The 20,208-nt window shown below is 34.6% G+C and overlaps 1 protein-coding gene across 1 annotated transcript in view; it reads left to right on the top strand.

Annotated features, from left to right (window-relative positions):
- The window catches only part of LOC104391927 (voltage-dependent calcium channel subunit alpha-2/delta-1-like), a gene marked incomplete at its 3' end in the record, with an annotated part of 226,228 nt that overhangs the window by 194,227 nt on the left and 11,793 nt on the right, over positions 1–20,208 (top strand). Inside the window, exon 5 of the mRNA XM_010001279.1 lies at positions 14,217–14,261. Coding sequence (XP_009999581.1) covers positions 14,217–14,261 — 45 coding nt within the window. The remainder of the gene's footprint in view (positions 1–14,216; positions 14,262–20,208) is intronic.

The raw sequence follows: 20,208 nt of genomic DNA, 5'->3' as shown, positions 1-20,208 counted from the left end.
CTTGTTAGTGCATATTTCATGCACAGAGGGGAAAGAAGGCTGAATTCTGACTCCCTGAGGCATTTATCCAAGTAATAAGTTTAAGATTGGAACTGGATTACATTTCTACTGCTTAAATCTGTAAATCTATGTTATATACCTGATTTCTAAAGCTTACATCTATAAATGTTATGTTGGACAAGGCATGTGCCATGTGCCTATGCTTTAAAAATTTTACCTCTGTTACATTTTAAAGACCAGGAATATTTGAGCAGAAATGAACATACAAGCAAAGAAAACAGGTATTTTTTTGCAAGTTCAGTATGAAGAGCATCTTTTTGGAGCACAGCGAGAGAGGAATCCTTGACCTTGAGCTCAGTTTGTACAATTGGCTGATGCTTGCTCTGCCCCAGTATCCATGGTTTGCATGTGTCTGTTATTTTCAATTCATTGTGTCCAAATAGCATACAGACTGTGCTGGTCTCATCAGAATAGTGTTTTTCAGCATGATGAAGTATCCTAGATCATGATGGAAGTATTTGCAGATATTTGCAGTACAGACCTGCTGAAAAAGTTTTGGAGGACTTTCCTAGGCAAAGAGTAGCTGGTAGGTTGGTTTCTGCCCATGTTGTTTTGTGGAACTGCAAGAGTTCTCAGCCCATCACATCCAGTAAACTCCCTCAAGTAAAAACAAAGCAAAACCATTTTTAGCAAGGTGGATATCAGAGTTTGTACACTGAAATGTGTGGAAAGAAAAAGGGAGCAGGGAAGTGAGGAGAAAGATGTCCAAGAAGTTTTGGCTGTTATCAGAGGGATGGCTGATGGAAAAGGTTGGGGAATGGCTGCTTTGTTTCAGTTGTCTCCTGCCTTTCTCCCCAGTTTTCACCTCTGTGTCTTTGCTGGATGTGAACATGGGGCATCAATGTTGACAAGACACTTTATCCATTTTTGAAGCATTCATTCTTTCCTCTTCCCATCTTCCATGTGTGACTAGTGGAGTCCCACAGGGGTCGGTACTGGGACCAGTGTTGTTCAACATCTTCATCAACAATCTGGATGAGGGTATAGAATGTACCCTCAGCAAGTTTGCTGATGACACTAAGCTGGGAGGAGTGGCTGACACACCAGAAGGCTGTGCTGCCATTCAGAGAGACTTAGATAGGCTGGAGAGTTGGGCGGGGAGAAACATGATGAAATTCAACAAGGGGAAGTGTAGAGTTTTGCATTTGGGGAAGAATAACACCATGCACCCAGTACAGGTTGGGGGCTGAACTGCTGGAGAGTAGTGTAGGTGAGAGAGACCTGGGGGTCCTGGTAGACAGGAGGATGACCATGAGCCAGCAATGTGCCCTTGTGGCCAAGAAGGCCAATGGCATCCTGGGATGCATTAGAAAGGGTGTGGTTAGTAGGTCAAGAGAGGTTCTCCTCCCCCTCTATTCTGCATTGGTGAGGCCACATCTGGAGTATTGTGTCCAGTTCTGGGCCCCTCAGTTCAAGAAGGACAGGGAACTGCTTGAAAGAGTCCAGGGCAGAGCTACAAAGATGGTGAAGGGAGTGGAACATCTCCCTTATGAGGAAAGGCTGAGGGAGCTGGGTCTCTTTAGCTTGGAGAAAAGGAGACTGAGGGGTGACCTCATCAATGTTTACAAAAATGTAAGGGGTGAGTGTCAGGGGGACAGAGTTAGGCTTTTCTCAGTGATGACCAGTGATAGGACAAGGGGTAATGGGTGTAAATTGGAGCATAGGAGGTTCAAGGTGAATATCTGAAAATATTTTTTTACTGTAAGAGTGACAGAGCACTGGAACAGGCTGCCCAGGGAGGTTGTGGAGTCTCCTTCACTGGAGACATTCAAAACCCACCTGGATGCGTTCCTGTGTGATGTACTCTAGGTGACCCTGCTCTGGAGGGGGGTTGGACTAGATGATCTTTCGAGGTCCCTTCCAGCCCCTAAGATTCTATGATTCTATGATTCCATTATCCCTACTTAAACACTTACAGTTCCTTCTCTGGCTTTCTGACATCTCAGTTCATGCTTCTGTAATACTGTGTAATCATGCTGTTGAAAGCTGAGCTGAAATAGTCCTCAAGTATCACAGGATAAATGTTGAGAAAAAATGATGCATTTCTTCAAACTCAAATCAATTTAATATATTATTTCCAATGTAGTTCATGCTCCCTTCATTATGTTGTTCCAGTCTTAGGCTCTGTTTTTATTAACCTTTCTGGTTTGGTGTGCAGAAGCCTTTCTCACTGCCTATCTTCTTCATCAAATACCTGTCTTAATTTCACTTTTCACAGCAGATATCTATTTCTTCTGTTTAAAATATCTTGCATGGACTCTTTCTCACGTATCCTTTTATTTGTCAATTTTTCCACCCAAATTTTACATAAGAGATGAAAATCAAAGAAGTGTTGGACAATACAAGCATTTTGAAGTGATTTATACAAAGTGTATGGGCCCAATCCTACATGTGTTACCATAGATTCTGGTGGGAGTGCCTAGAATACGAGTTATATATGTTAGATGTGAAATATTTTGAAATTGTATGCAATTTCTGAACTAGGAAGGTGTACAAATTCAGAACTAGCTGATTACTTCTCCGACTTGTTAAAACCTTGGGCTGTTCTGACTTCTGCCTCCAGGCAGAACTGGGGAGAGGCAGAAGAAACAGACAAAACTAGAATATTAAATCAGAAATAGTCACTGAGGATCCAGGCTTCCTGCTCAGGCTGCTGGGACCACAAGTGCAGGCTTATGCTGAAACTGGTTTTAAGGTAGAGCATATTCTTCTAAGGAAAGACTGCTGTTCTCTGCATCCTACTGGCAGCCAGCGGCTACCAGTCTGGCTTTCCAAGGTTTTGGTATAGTCAGAGCAGGCTTTGGATACATTTTACTGCCCTTAGAATCTAATGCACTGTATGGCTGGCAGCTTTGCCTGTGCTTAGTCTGGATCTGAGATTAGGGGGGCATTTTTTGTAGAAATTACTATATTTAAATAAATAGGAAATAATATCTGGTATTATTACAACTCAATTTTTAAAGTTTATTTTCTAGTGGTGAGTGGAAACAGAAAATGTGGATGGCCTTTCTTCTGTAACTGGGAAAATCAGTCTGGGCTAAAATGCTGGCACAGATATTCCAAAGCATCTTTCTAATTAGAAAAACAAAACAAAACCAACAAAACAAAAACTTGAAACAGGAATAAACACAACCAACCTGCAGTGTCTGCTCTTCATCAAGACTTAACTAGGTGATCTGATTAACAAAATAATATTGTTAGTTTTGTCAGTAAAATGAAATGGTAGACAGAAAATGAAATATCAATATGGTGATACTGGTTTACTTCTGTTCTTTAAGGCAGAAAATAGTTATTGTAAGCATTTTAAACATTTTTATTCTAGTTCCTCTGCAAAATCTCCATTACCTAATATAAGAGAATATGGCATGAATGATGACTGAACTTGTGGTGAAATGACAGCAAGCAAAGTTCAGTGCCCTTAGGCTAAGAAAATAATTTTGGGAAGTCTCTACAGCAGGTTGAGAAAAAGCTGGAAAGAAAGGAAATGCACAAGTGCATTTTTCCCCCTCCTACCTGTATCCTGGACTGTTCTGTTTTGTTTAGGACTGAACTATTGGTGCATCTTCCAGAAGAACACTAAAGGATGTAGTGAGCATCTGGTTTCCTTCTTTTTTTTTGTTTCCCATTTTCAAAGAACTCTTGGCAGTTTTTTCCTGTGTTTCATCGTACTCAGGGAAAAAAAACCAACAAAAACAACACAACAAAATGAAACCAAGAACTACCCCTCTGCTAAACTGGATGGTGAAAAGGAATAATATTTTTCACTATTTATATATATATATATATATAAAATTGCACAGTTTGCTGTCAAGAGATATATGAGTTCCCCTGAAATAAAGCAGCATTACCTAATATAAGAGAATATGGCATGAATGATGACTGAACTTGTGGTGAAATGACAGCAAGCAAAGTTCAGTGCCCTTAGGCTAAGAAAATAATTTTGGGAAGTCTCTACAGCAGGTTGAGAAAAAGCTGGAAAGAAAGGAAATGCACAAGTGCATTTTTCCCCCTCCTACCTGTATCCTGGACTGTTCTGTTTTGTTTAGGACTGAACTATTGGTGCATCTTCCAGAAGAACACTAAAGGATGTAGTGAGCATCTGGTTTCCTTCTTTTTTTTTGTTTCCCATTTTCAAAGAACTCTTGGCAGTTTTTTCCTGTGTTTCATCGTACTCAGGGAAAAAAAACCAACAAAAACAACACAACAAAATGAAACCAAGAACTACCCCTCTGCTAAACTGGATGGTGAAAAGGAATAATATTTTTCACTATTTATATATATATATATATATATAAAATTGCACAGTTTGCTGTCAAGAGATATATGAGTTCCCCTGAAATAAAGCAGCTTGTGGTTCTGACAGTGCAAATGCTCATCCAATCACCTTACCCTGCTGCCGTACCTGAACTAGCTTATTCAGCAGTCTGGAAGTCTCCTATTTCTTTGTAATTCATAGCATCAAATAAATGGTGAGTAAAAACCGCTTTTGTGATCCATGAAGAAAAGACAAACAACTTTTCATTTAGTACTGTTGTTAAGATAGAGTATAAGAAACATAATATCGAGTTGTTGATACAGCTCTTAAATCTTACTGCTCTTCTTCATAAATTCCAGCATTCCAGCATAATATATCCAATAATTAAGAAGAAAAGTAATAATGCTTTAATTATTTTTATATGCTCCTTTTGCTTGTAGTGATTAACTAGAAAAGTCTTCATCATTTAATTTTAAATGGTAAAATGAATGCCATTTTCCAGCTGCTGGCTTGTGTCATACTACTTAACTGCCTCCAAAATAACATGGAGCTCTGCTTTATTGAGCTCTCCTTTATTGCAGTAACAGAGTGCAACATATGCACAGAATGGATGTCAAAGCTGAGTAATTAAATTCTGATCCCTTCTTTATTAGGTGAACATAGGTTACTTCTTAAAGCCTGGTCAATGCTGTCCACAGCTTTCATTTCAAAGTATATTTGAAAAAGTATACTGAAGAGGTGTTTTGCAGTAACTGATAGTCCATGGAGAGCAATGTGTGTTAGAATTAAATCTCTAAGTTTGCTGTGAAAAATTAAAGATTTGACAGAAGGATAAAAGAAACATTGTTTTGATAATGATTTAGTTTTGTTCGGTATAATTTCAGTAAGGAAAATACATTTACATTTTGTTAAATTATATTTTATAAACAGACTGCTATATATTTGAATGGATCAAACCATAAATTCAAATGGATTAATTTGTTTGGAGCCTGAGATACAAAGGAATAATATGATTGCTTTTTTCTTAATTTCTTGCTGAAACGGACACATCCATAATCAGATTTTGTCCTTCTGTTTTTTTGTTGTTTTTTTTTTTTCTTGCATAGCCTTTAAGATCACAATATGGTTCTTAATCTGAAATTAACCCCTCATATTTTCAGGTTTAATAGTAATTACCGTCACAGACAAATCAAAATTCCTGCAACATTTTGCAAATGCCTGTAACTCATATGTTTTCTTAGTATTAGCTGTTTTAATGTCATTAGCTGCTGTGCAATTCCCAGGCAAGTAGGATCTTCAATTATGGGGTTGAAGTACAGTGTGCAGCTTTTAAATAACAGTTCAAAGAACATTCCCGAACATGATCTTAATTGTTGGCTGCAATGAATAGAACAGAGTGGCAATGTAACAAATGTAAACTCATTTTCTTAGGGAAAAGTTGTGTTGTAGCCTTGCCCATTACTTGGTTAAAAATTATTTGTTCAAAGATTTTTGCAGATTTGTTGGAGTAAGAGAACTGGCATATTTTCTAGATTCAGTTATGATAAAGTAGACCATGTAAATAAATTTAGTCCAGTTCTTTACAGCCTAGCACCCATTTAAGTATGAATTCAGAATGCCAAAGCCAATATTCTACACATGTGATTTCAATTAATGTCCAAAATGTTTAACTACCCTCTTATACTACAATGACCCTACTATTTACAAGCTGGATGATCTGCAATTGTTTTAGACAAGGTGGTTTTTAATTATTTTATTTTTGTGTTCTTTCATCAACTAAAGAAAGTAATGCTGAATAAATTAAAATGAACATACTTTGGTGCTTTAATTAAACAGATAGGATAGGGTGATACAGAGATTAATTAGCTGCTAACAAATTAATTTCATTTTCCCACCTGGAAATCTGCTTTGAAATTGATTGCATTTTGCCATAGAAAAAGAAGCCATTCACATATGCTTATACTTTGGAGGAATTTATTCTGATGAGAAGATTAGCAATTTCCTGAACCTTTTGAAAGTATATATATACCAAAATTAACAAAAGATTTAAAATAGCTTTGTCTCTCAGGATTGTCTCTGCCTACCTTGCTTTTGCCTTAGAGGCCTGGAGAAGGAACATAGTAGATAGTTATTTGTATCACTTTATATATGCAACCAGTTCTTTTAAACTCATTAACTTCAGAAGAGTATCCTTTTCATTTTCTTTCCTGTTCATTTCTGACACGTGCAAGTTCATAAAATCCTAGATTTTTTGGTCACTTTTTGTGGAGATGGTACGAATATTGAGAGAGGTTTGGAGAGAAAGAGAGTAACTTTTTGAATCATTACCTGTTGTTATCCACCTACTAAAGTATGCCAGAGGCGTATTATAAATCTTTCCCCTACTTGAAGTGGATATTGATTTTTTGTGTTTGTATCCACTGGGACTATAGTAATATTATTTCTGACTTCCCATTCATACCATGAAACATATACCCATACTGGGCTTATTCCAGAGTCTGTCTCATTGGCTTCAATGAGTTTTGGTTCGGATTAAAATAAAACGGTTTGAAAAAAATCTTTGGAACATGATGTGGACTGAAGAGAGTTGTGTGAAAGGTTGATGGGTTTTGCTATTCTGCCTCTGTATCATGTTCTGCTTCCAAAAAAAAATCCATCCACAATGTTTAACATTTCTAAAAGGCAATACATTTTTTTAAAAAAAAAAAAAATGGTAAAGGGGATTGAAGCCATTTTGACAGTGTTTCCAGGTAATCAACTCTTAAAATAATGGGGATTATATAAGAGCAAGAGCTTCTTATCCTGTCTGATTGGTTACTACTGATATGGTTTGCATCATGGATCCTGCCACTGGCTCTTTGAATCTTCAGCATGAAGAGATTTGGAGCTGAGACTTTGTAAATGCCTATATTTTTTTGTCATACAAATTCCTCTGTATTCCCTTTCAAAGGTGGAAGTAACTGCCTATCTTAAGGCAGAATCCATAGTCTTACCTTAGATGTGGAGGTCCTGGCAGTTAGTTTAGCTACAGGGTACACAGGATGAAATTAAGGTAATAATGTATCATGTTTCTAAAATTTTTTGGTTCAGAGGTGACTAAATCTAAAACACACAAAGAGATTGCAGGCTGACAGAAAAACAATAAACTTTCCCAACACAAAACCTGTTTCTCAGTTTCTTTTCTGCCATTAAAGTCTACAAGGGAAATTAATTTTTCAGAAATTACAGATTTCTTCAACTGCTCAATACAGGCCTCTTTCTTCACTTTGATCTTCTGAAAATAAGTCAATAAATAAATGGACTTTAATAGCTTTGAAAAAGTCCTGCTGCCAATGGATGCCCTGATTTTTCTTCCCAACTTAATATAGACTTGTGGTGCTTACTTCTTATCTGAAAAAGTGAACAACACTATTCTTTATGGGAATGTTTAATTTTTTGTCTCAGACATTGAGGTTTAATTCTAGTAGAGTTCTGTTCTGTAGCCTTATAGTGTTGGTATCTGTTGCACTCGGTTTTCGGTTCTCCAAGAAAATGAGCAGTAACAGAAGGTAAAATGCTGAATATCCAACTGAGAGCTTGATAGTCTTAAGTACAGAGACCCTTATATTCATTAAGAAGAGAAATGTACTCTGTAACAATTTGGTTTTAAGAACAATGAAAGTCTTTAATTTTAACTACTTTTGGTCAGCATTGAAGACACTTCCAGTACCTGCCACCTAGAGAGTTGATCTTTCAATTTTATAGGCATATTCAAGCTCCCATTCACCACATGTACCAATATGAAGGTGACTAATGAATATAGCAAGAAAAAATCTGCCATCACAGGTGTGTTTTAGCAGAATCCTGAAAGGCTTCAAGTACAAAATTATGTGCTTTTAGCATCTGTTCCCATATACAGTCACTGTCATGTCCTGAATTTGAACTGTAGTGTAGTGCATGGTTAATGCTTGCATGTATGCTTAAATACTGTGGGTTTACTGTAGGTCAAAATATTATCTTTGAAGAGAAATTTACAGTTTGACTAATTAAAATGACAATTATTCTGTGACGTAAATGGCTATACCAGAGAGTAATAGCAATGTTGGGTTTTTTTGTGTCATTATATCTTCAGCCATTAAATCTTCATTCCTGCATGAAGTATTTGACCTTTTATATTTTGCAGGTAACAAATACTTCCTTGGTCACAACACTTGACTCATTTAGTCCACCAGTTGGACTAAAAAAAGAATAATTCCCCTAAGTTAAAAATTATTTCTAAAGATAAAATTATCCTTACCAGTAGACAAATTAACAAAGTCCCATTGTTATTCTACCAAATACCTTCATGTCCAGTGGAGATTACCTTCTGAACACAGGCCATTGAGCTACAGGATGACTTTGGCAGAAATTATTCATGGAGAATGTTGCATTATTTCAGAAAAACAGACAGATCTCTAGATTCTGATTCAAATGTTTCTTTGACACATATTTCTCATCACCTTGGGAGCTGAATTACATTTAACCTGACACTTTCAGTGTTGTCTTTTAATACTGTATCCAAATTGCAGTTAGTACTTAAAATGTATTCTTATTTTTCTTCAGGAATTAGATATCATCCTGACAGCTTAAGTAGTCCAATGGCAGTTTGTTATAACAATTGTTACAGTGAAAATAATCTGAAAATTAGGGAGTTATGTTTGACATGGACAGGTTTTTTCTTTTCTTTAGAGTTTCTACGATCAATGCAAGATAATTGAGGACACGAGTACTCTTTCTAGGATATTTTATTTTCATTTTTTTAAGTTTTTGAGTTTTAGCCGGACTGTTCACATGGTAGCTATTTACAGAAATGCATCCTCTGTTAATGTGACTAAGAAAATGTTAGTTTTTCTCTGTGTTGCACACTAATGCAGTAAAAATTCCGTTCTTAGTAATGGTCATAATAGTTCTTCTAAGTAGGAAAGCCCTAAAACTGCACTAATCACATGGCCAGGAGAAAAGAAAGAGAGGGGAAGAGGAGATGAGAGCAGAGCAAGTGTCCCTTCTATTTATTAATTGCGATTTAACTGATCTAATATGTTTCTCTGGCATTGATTATTATATAATGAAAAGAATGATGTGTTCAATGACAGAAGTACCTCAAGATAAATCATTGAGAATCTTCAGTTTATCGGTCCTGACTGAAGGTGTGAAGTAGAGTCCAAACTTCTCAGAGATATGAAAACCTGAGGTTCTTCAAAGGTCCATATAGAAATAGGTATTAAGGTACTTAAAGAATATATATGTTGAAAACTCAAGTTCTTCCACAGTTCATCATCAAAATCTTTTTGCATTGATTTAAAGGCCTTGAAAGTGCCTTTTTCATATAGTGTATTTTTTATCTGGAATCTGTATCATTTCAGTAATCTTTCATATCTTCCATAAATTGTCTGTTTATATGAGGGTTGTATGTTTTATTCCCCCTTTCTAGCATAAAGATTATTATCAAATTGCTCATTTTATATATCACTCTAATGCATCTGTGAATGGGCAAGTGACCATCTCATGAAAACTGCCTATAAATTTGAAGGTTTCTATATTGATAGTTTCAGTGAAGGAATAACCTGTAAATGAAGGCGGAGCAAGTTGATCTTCCTCACCTTTTAAAAGAAAGTGTGTTTTATGACAAAGGGTATGCAGCACCTTTAATCCTTCTTTATGTTATTTCCTGTAACTGTCAGCTTCGTCTTTTCATTCCAATTATTAGTCATAGTAGAATCCTGAGAAAATTCTATACACATCTGATGAAACAGGCTTATCATGAAATACAGTGCAGAAGTTTTAAATTAGTGTAAAAAAAATATTATTCTCATAAAGTACTTCTTTAGTCAAATTATATTTTGGGAAAAATATCTAACCCATTTGCCAATATTATAGGTAATATGGGGAAATATTGCTCGACTGGGATGTTATTGAACTGTTTTGTATTTCTCTCTTCTTTTTTTTTTTTTTTTTAAATATAAATACTTTGGTTTTGAAAATACCTTTTTTTTAAAGTCCATTTCACTATCTTCTTTTGAATGTGCTTGCTAACCCACTTACTGCCAATGTTCAGACACAGTAAATGCAACTGATTTGCTGTATTGACTTACTTTGTATTCACTGTAATGAGGTAAATCAGTGTTTCCACTCATGGATACTGAAGGGAAAAAAATTATTTGCTGGTAATCCCTTTATTTTACCTGTGCCGTTTCAGTTGTGTAAAATTACAACACTATAACAATAAATCATAGCAGTTGGATTATTTCCTTTTTTTGGTTTGCAGCTTTTTATTCTCTATTTTTTTTTCTCTTTAGAAATAGATGGCATTTTTCATTTTTGATAGGCCATGTTTAGCTTTCTTTTTGGAACTGTCTAATTGTGCCTTAAATTGCATGTCAGACTTATTATAAAAGTGATTAAACTGAAACTACTTGGTATGTTTGTAATAGAATTTATTAGGTTGGGCTTAAAACTCAATTATCCTAAAGGTATTAGGGTGAACGTTTTTAAGGCACATCTTTATCCAAGGGAATACAAGAAAATGTTTGGTGTTTGTTTTTTTTGTTGTTGTTGTTTTTTTTTAATTAAAGGAGATGGATTTTGCCAACACTGAATTAATTTTATTTTTTTACCATTTATAGGCATTTACACTAGTTTCATCTGGTGTGCCTGTGAAATAGGAAACATACCAGTATTATTAGTGATTTTTTTTTGCTGCATTCCGAACAGCAGGACTGTTTTTTTCACTAGTGTTCTAAGTTTTTTCTAAGTGTGTGGGATAAATACAATTTTAAAATGTTCTCCAATTTTCTATCTGTAATTCTAAAATACTATTTGTAAACTGAATAGTCAAAATCAGACATATATTTGTAATATGATTTGTTTTCCTCAGTTTTTGATTTCTTACTCTATCTCATTACTAGGCGAACAAAATAATCCTTGTAGACATAACTTCTAGCAGGTTAACCAAAATATAAAGGAGCTTTTATATGTTCCCTCTTTTTGGTTGCTTTAGTGTATTTTGTATAAAATACTAAGACATCACGGGAAGTGTGCTTTTTTAAAACAAAATTCAAATAACCATCTTTGGTCTTTAATTCAGATTATGAAACATGCACTAATAATTGTGCAGTAGTATATATTTGCAGTATAATCTACTACACTAATTTTAGGTTTCCCTCTAGTGGTTCATTGAAAAAAAATGTCTGAAGTATAGAGAACTTTAAAAAATATTCCTCTGTTTTCTTTTGTGAAGGAATTAATTACCTTTTAGCATCTCTGTAGGAAATAAAATAATAAAGAGAAGTGCTTTTTTTTTTGAAGTGTTTTTTTTTTTTTTTTTTTTTTTGTGCGGGGGGGAGGGGGGTGGCAGGGCAGGGGCTACATTACAGAGTGTAGCTTGTAGTCTCTAGGATGTCTCACATGCAGACCTGAAGACATAAGAAATCTTAATCACAGCTTCAGTGGAAGCAACATTTCTGGGCAGACAGCACTGGATATTTGTTGAAAATCTTAAGATTTCCAGGTTTGGTTGCTTGCTGTTTTGTTTTGTTTTGTTTTGTTTTCTTTCCTGAATGAAATGCAAACAACTCTTGTGGAAAACAGATCCTTCAAAAATAACACATATAAAGTTTCCACTGAAAAAGAGGTTTAACCAGTTGATGGGGTCTGTGGACAATTGGAATTCTAGCATAGGATTTGCAGAGTAGGTTTTCGTGCATAAGCCATTATGTGGCAGTGATGACAGAGTGTTCACCTTTGGCACTTGGTAGAGTAAAGGAGGCTGTATAGCTTTTACCAACAGAATGACAGATATGTTATTACTATTTACTATTTGTAATTTTCTGCAAAGGCAGATATGTCTTGTTGCAATGCAATCCCTTTGTGTTGTTCTTGAAACAATTGAACTGAAAAAAAGTATCATTTCCTGTGATGACAAGCCAATTTAAGCTACATTCACATTATCCTGAGTTGAGATTAGGAATTTAACTAGTCAAATCAATACATTGTCTCTGTAAACTTGCTCCATAGAGAATGAAAATGCAAGTCTAAGTTATTGGTGGGAATCCAAACTTCATGTGCAGGTGTTCTGAAATATTGCATTTTCCCTTACTTTTTCTCTGTTTGATGAATCTATGTGAGAGATCACAAAGACTAGAAACTTTCTGTGTGGTGAAATTAGGAAGTTATTAATACCACCCAATATGTAGTGTTTCCCACTGTAATTTTTTTATACCCAAAGCTGAGAAACAAAATACTGTTGAAATGAAAAACAATATAAAAGCAGTGGAACAATCTTTAACTTCAGCAGACAATATCAATGAAAGCGTAGAAGAAATAAAGATTATTATTAGTCTAGACAAGAAGAAAAAAGTAGGAGTCAGAAATAAAATGACCTGGTTCTTTATTTACTTTTATATGCCTTGTGTATCCTTGTCAGACACTGAAACTGTTTGCTTTGAGAGAGGAGTTAATGACAGTGAAAACTACCCTTCGTTTTTCCAACTGCATAAATTTTGTAAACTTGTATATTAATACTATGCTAAAGTTTCTAGTTTATGTTTTAATAAATCCCTTCATTGACTAACAGAAATAACAGTGAGTTACATGTGAGTGAAAATCTTAACATTACTGGGTAAAGAAAAAAAAATAATAATTTAGGATACTTGCATTGTATTTTAGGGTTGCTGATTAAGTGTGCAGCATTGCCTGATGGCAGAAGTGTAGAACAGTGGAAAGAGTAAAATTCTTTGCATCAAGGAGTTAATAAATATCTAAAAGACACACTTGAGAACCAACAACAAAACAATTTGTTCTTGTCAGCTAGAAGTGGTTAAATTATGAAAAAATTGTCCTCTGAAGATATAACTGATCTATGCATCTTCTTTGTGAACAGCACAGCATTCAGTGTGTTATAGCCCTGTATATCTCATTTTTTCTATATTAAGAATAGTGAGATATGACCAATGTCAGTGTTAGTTTATACATTATATTGGTAATATCTCCAGGCAGGGTTATGAAGTAAAATATATGAATAGCCTAACAAAATATGTAATTCCTTTGGCATGGTGGTGGGGTTGTTTTAATTAGTTTGGAAATGTATCATGTTTCTGAAGCATAATTCTTTAATTGGTGATTTAAAAATACTGTTTAGTTCAGTGGGCCTGTTTCCATCACTTTACAGCAAAACACTACCACAGTGAACCTAAATCTTCAAGGCTTTTAAATGGCTCAGAATTATTTCAAGAGAAAAGAAAATCATATTCTACAGGAAATGCCCTAATTTACAAACTACTGTAAACATTACACTGAATGAAGCTTCTGACTAATTTGTAATGGACACTAGTCATCTTCTTAGTCATTGCTTTGTTTGAATTACATAGTATGGTGTTTCCAAAGACGATCCACTCTATGCTACAGAAGCCAGACTCTCCTGTGATGTATTTTCCCAGATTTCATTTTCAGTGAATAAAACAATGAACATGTGTGCAACAGATACTTAACCTGCTTAGTAATGCCCATGCATCACTGTATCTATTGCCAGCTGGATGTCATGCTGCATAAATCACCTAATTGCATCATGAAAGTCATGTGTTTGTAAAAAAACCCAAACAATTTGCGGAAGGGGAGCTTTGTTCAGCATGGTCTGTACTTTTCTATCTGGCTTTTTTAGTGAGTTATGTAGCTTACCAGGGAAGAGGCATTAAATAAATTAAGTTAAACGTGGACATGGAAAATGTTCCATGAAAAAAAGCAAGCAAAAGTCTGATTCTATCGTATTTCAAAGAGAATACACAACAAGATGCTGGTTTATTTTAAAATGTATTTTAGTACAAAATATTGATATTGAATTTTATTCTCTGCTTGCAAACTAACATAATTGCTTTCCTTTCTCTTACAGAATAATGACATAATCTATTACAATGCAAAAGATGATCAGAATGATGTAAGTCATATGTTTATCTTTGTTTCATTGCTTGTAATCTCAGAAAATTAAGGGACTGAAAATATTAATGAAACTGTGAGACTAGTATTTATTTTTTTTTGCAGAAGCAAGAAAAAAATAATTTAGGGATTTCTTCAAAAGTTTCCTCAAGAGCCAGATATTTTATGTTTCAATTCTCTAAATCTCCCTCATACAGCCTGAGTTTCTAATCAGTCAGGGAATGTGCTAGGAGAGGAAAGATCCTGGCAGCAATATGATTCACTTTTTTGAAATGTAATAAAGTCATAATTGTAGGACTGCAGAATCAAAATTATAAATATGAATAATTTAGTTTACTCTGAAGGAACCATTTTCTGGCCTGATTTTCCAAGCTTGCATTCTCTTGCTCTTTATTCTTTACAAGAGGGGAAAGAATATATATATACATATATATATATATATATAGAGAGAGAGAGAGAGAGAGAGAGAGAGAGAGATAAGTCATATTACTGTAATAAGCTTTGGGGAAATTGAAAATCCAGTCCCAAGATTTAGACAAAATGTATGATATTTCAATTTTTTATTCTACTAAAACTCTTACTTTAAGTGGTTTGAAACTTATCTGGCTTTAACTATTGGAAATCTTAGCGTCTTCTGATAACAAGACAAGTTATCCTCACCTCCACTTGAGATAATACAAGTGCTTCTATTCATTTTAGATTTAATTTATAAAACCCTAGAAAAAATGTTGTAAATGTATTAATCAGAATTGCCAGCATGCTTCATTTACACTTCTTAATCAAGTATTCTTTAGAGATTGCTGGCATCACTATTATAATTGATGCTTCTTCTGCAAGGAAATTAAAGAAGGTACATACATCATGTCAAGCAGAACTATTTAATATATAGAGTTTTAAATTCACCAAGATTGAATTTGCTAGTAACTTCTGGCAACAGAATTGCAAAGCTTAAACACTGGATTTTGAATCTAAATGTACTGTATAGTGATGGCAGATTATGGAGTGAAGGAAGACTTTGCCATGTCTGTTATGAATAAATAGTGATGGGAAAGGTCTTGAGGTGACAAATTCTACAATATTAATCCAAATCTGTTAGGCAAGGCAAAAAAGGAAATATTCCAGTTTTCTCTCATTTCCTGTGACTTTTCTCAGGACTTCTTTTCCCCCAGAAATTTTATTTCTTTTTGAACTTTTGGAATGAAGTTTATAATAACCTTTATTACCAAGTTAAGAATAATTCCTTTTGATTGAGGGCCAATCTGTCAAGAAACAAATAGCACTGTAGTATGGCTCCAGCAACACAGAGGGCAGTACCAAAACCCAACATCACCTTAAGTCAGTATTTTGAAATATTTTATCACAATAAAAATTTGAAGCCCTAGGATTTTCAGCTTAGCAGGCTGAACTGTTTGGCAGATCTGTGCTATATGGACTTTGTAAAATATAAAAATACAGCATTAAGACTGTGGTTCTGTTGGAGTTGCCGATGTGTTTGTATATGTGTGTAATTGTTTTTCTTTACTTCGTAACAGTCCTCAAGTGAAAAAAATAAAGAGAAGGAAAGAAAGGGAATTTTTTGTTTTGTTTTACTTTTAATCTCTATTTAATTCTAAGTTCAGAAAACCATGTGAAGTGAAAAGATACCAACAAAGTACATGATTTAGAAGCTCTGTTTTTTTGAGGGTGTTTGCTTATCAGAACAAATATTTTGACTAAGGAGATACTGGTAGAAAGTTCCCCATGGATTTTAATTACACCTTGTAAAGAGAGACCCATCTCAGATATCTCAGCCACAAATACCTTGTTGGTTCAGCATATCTGCTAAGGGCTGGATTTCAAATATGGCCAGAGGAACATACTCAAATTCTGTTTCTTGCTATTTAGTGAAGATGAACGTTTGATAATTGATGCTAAACATTATCCACCTTGAGCTGTAATATCAGTAATAATTCTTAATAAACAAAAGTAATCTTATCAATGTATATAGAGAAAGAGAAATTCTTTTAGAGCTGTTACTTATACATGTAGATTCGGACCTATTTAAAAGGCCCAGCATTTCAGGAACTTGCAGCTTTTAAAAAAGGCTCTTCCAAGCAGCTTGAGTTTTTCAGTTAGTTTTTTTTATGCAAATATTTAATTAAAAAAATTAAATGTGGAATTATTTTTCCTTCATTGGTAAAGTGAAGGCTGATCAGATAAATGCAGATTAAAAGTCCAAGAAAAATCTGCATTCTAACTGTAGTCCTTTTTGGGAATATAAAGTTGTGGGTATGCTTACTGATGATTTGCATCACATTAAGGTGGTAAGAATCAGTAAAGTTCTATTTGCTAAAACAATTTAAAAGTGAGAATACAGGTGTATTTGTGCCTGTACTATCATTGTGACCAGTAATCTAATTTACAAGCAGCAATAAGAATTAAGTGGCCAGTGATCTGATACTCAATTTTTTGTTAAGAAACCCTGCATACAAGTCTAAATAACTTATGCAAACATGACAGACTCTTCTCCCCCACTTCTGCCTGAGCAACTCCTGGAGTTCTGCTTCCAAGTCCTTTTTCAGTATTTGTAAAATGGGTGAGACAACTTTGGTGGCATCTTATTTTAGAGAACAGTAAGTGTGTAAGGTCAGCTGAATCACTTCTGGATGTGTTTTTCTCTCTGTTAAACAGGTTACTATAATGGACTCTTTTAAATCTTAAGTTTTAGATGCTGAAGAATTAGAAGAAATTAATCTCACAGGTTCTGTCCGCCAGTCTTTATTTGTCGCCACTCATCGTTCTAAAATTACAGCTTTGTCAGAAGAATAATTCTCTAAGTTCAATATCGCTTAAATTTGCTGGCTGTGTTAGTCTGCTGCTGTATATTTTTCTTTCCTTCTTCCAGTTTATGTGCCACATTCAGGAGATCCTTCTTCCTTCATTTTCATTCTCATTTTTTATCTGCTGACTAAATGCACCTTTTTGAATGTAATGACTGTGTTTGCTTGGACATAAAAGAAAAAGAAAAAAGCATGTGAAGACCAATTATTCTTTGGCCTTTGGATTTCTCAGTTCCTCAGATAAAACAATTTATAACCCCTTAGACCATCACTCAGTAATATATGTTTTTTGCTCTTAATCCTACAACAGCAATTAGATTCTACTTGCTTATTTCCCCCACAGCACTGTAATGTGTGAACACTTCATGATAATTAATGAGTTTTATCATCACAACAAGGTAGGAATTATTATATTCCCATTTTTCATATCTCATAGGAAGGTAATGGCCAAACTTGTAATTTAATACAGGTCTCTCAGGTTTTCATTCATTGTCCTATTCCCTAGAACCCTTTCAGTTTGATATATTGCAGTCTTTGTCATGCCCTTTAATTTGCAGGTGTCAACTGCTTGTGTCCTATGACTCTAGACAAAGGCTGTAGTGCTTTTAGTGGACAACTGAGTGATGATGCCCCATTAAGATGCCCTTTCCCATAAGTTTTAATGCTGCTTTGCCTGGTTTCTTGTCCATTGTGCACCCCTGCCTATCCCTCCCCAATTTATAGTCATATTTTCTTCACTGTTCCATACTTTCTTTTTTGTATTGGTCTCCATTTTATATGTAGTGATTCCACAACTTCGTTATAGATCCATTCTAAATCTTAATTTTTATGTTTTCATATGTTCAGGTAATCCATCTCTCTACCATGCATGGAATTGCTCCATTCATGAATTTTCTTTCTTTGTTGGTTCCTTCCTAAATATTTCTCTCATCTCCTCTTTGCATCCTGCTCCTTTTCTACCATTTTAGAGAAATTTCGTGCTATGGTTTATAAACAATTTCCTGTTCAAACTGTAACATCCTAAGGAAAGGAAGATTGAATTTTTTTCAGGGATTTAACTGAGATGACTAAATATAAGAAATAATAAAAGAAATTATTCTTTAACATGAAACCAGCCACACCTCACTGGAAGTCTGCAGCTCCTCTGCAGGTCTTACTCATTAAGCTGCACTAGCAAGCAGTTGAATGCATCTCCTCGCAAAAGTTTTGTCCCTAGTTAGCACAGATGATTTATTAGAGATTTCCTCATGCAGTCCCATGTTAGATTGCAGTCATGACTAACTGAGCAGTCTTTGTGCAGTTATTGATAATGTATTAAGTGGTAGTATTACTTTCTTTTACTGAATTAGCTTGAAGCTTCTACACTTATGGGTCCCTTTTGGGGAATAAATACCTACACAAAATGTGAATTCACTTGGTGACTAAGGTCAATAGGTGGGTTCCACTAGAGAAACAGTATCTGGAGCAAGCCTCTGGCTATTTTAAGTAAGAAAACTAGGTTTTCAGTATTTCCTAAATCTTACAGGGATAAACCTTTTAAAACTGATAAGCTGTCTTTGCCACATGGTTTAGTTAGTATTCCTAATTCACTGATGCCTTTTTATTTTAGAATAGTATCTGAAACATTATTGTTCTCTGAGATTTAAGCTGCAGCATAAATGCACTTTTAAGATTGTTTTTAAGTTTTTGTAAATAATGCTTTTTAAAAAAGTACATCTACATCAAGTTGAAAACTTGTAAATCTACGAACGGACGATTAGCTTTGAATGCAAACAAACAAAAAAAAAAAGTCTGGTGGGTTTTGTATAACACAATTCTGAGCATATAAAGTGGAGTACATTAGATGGAGAACACAGGAAGTGATTGAAATAATAACTTACTTGCTCTTTTGTAAGTGATTTTTAGAACCCTTTAATCATCTCTCGGAAATGTGGGTAAGCTGTAATCTGATCTCTTTCCATCCATCCAGTCTGTCTCCTGTTTTAAAATGAAGACCTGAGAGAAGAGAAAATTTTCCATCTGGATATATTCCACCCCCTTTGCTCCAGAAAGTATACATCCTATGCTTTATAGAAAAGTAATTTCTGATTATCTAAGAGGCACACTCCATGTAGGTCTGCTGCTTCCCTAGAAGATTTAGAGACATGTTGATAGGTGCTTTGGATCGTTGGGTCTTTGCTTACAGCTTAAACAAGTTTGTTTTGTTTTTTTTTTTTCTTTTCTACTAATTCATGGTATCAAAATATTGCAAAATTTGTATTGATTTGCATGTGCAATTAACTTATTAAAAAGGAGTCTGATAATGTATTAGCCAGGTTTGCCTGGAGCCAAGCCTGAACCTACTCTAGATTTGATCAAGTTCCTGCCAGAACAACTCAGGATTTTTGTGTCTTTTTATTACCTATACAGACAAATGCCCTATTGTAGCCTTTTTTTATACAGACAAGGGAGACATCTGGCCAGGGTAGTTTACTTTAGCCTGACCTAAGCTATATGAGGGAAAGAACATGTATGCTAGTGTAAATTAGATCTTCCATTATGAAAGACTGTCAGAGTAGGGTTGATGATGCACCTATATAATGAACATTTTTTAAGCCTTAGAAAAGTTCCATTAGAATGAGAATTTCTAATATGTAATAAATGTCATTTTTCAACTATGTTTTCATTTTTATTAAAATGTATTTTTAATATTAACCTCTATTTTTTTTAGTCCTGGCATGTAGTCCTTAGAATTAATAATTAAGTCTATAACACATTTAAAATGTTATGAAATGAAGAGGGAAAAAAAATTATAGATCCCCATATTTCAGTTTTCTAAATGTACTTCCTGGTTATTGCACCTTTTGATTCTTGAGCTTATTTCAAAGCTCCATCTTGTGCTTCTCAAATACAGAACATGTCAGAGATGTTACTCTTTAAAGTTATATTCTAGATATCATAGAACTACTTGCTTTGGTACATACACTGAAAATATTCCATTTAAGTTCATGTTTGAAAATGAACTGCCTCAAAAAGGTACAGCCGTGGAGGTTTTGTACGTAACAAATTAACTATGCTGTGGGAAATTGTATCTCTCATACTGCAGTGTATAAAAAAAATATATGTTTGCAGTTAAAATATACAATTCCT

Source organism: Chaetura pelagica, unplaced genomic scaffold (assembly GCF_000747805.2).
Source record: "Chaetura pelagica isolate M959 unplaced genomic scaffold, ChaPel_1.0 scaffold66, whole genome shotgun sequence".
Classification (NCBI taxonomy): Eukaryota; Metazoa; Chordata; class Aves; order Apodiformes; family Apodidae; genus Chaetura; species Chaetura pelagica.
Note: the sequence above shows the minus strand (reverse complement) of the source record. Positions and strands in the feature narration are given on the sequence as shown.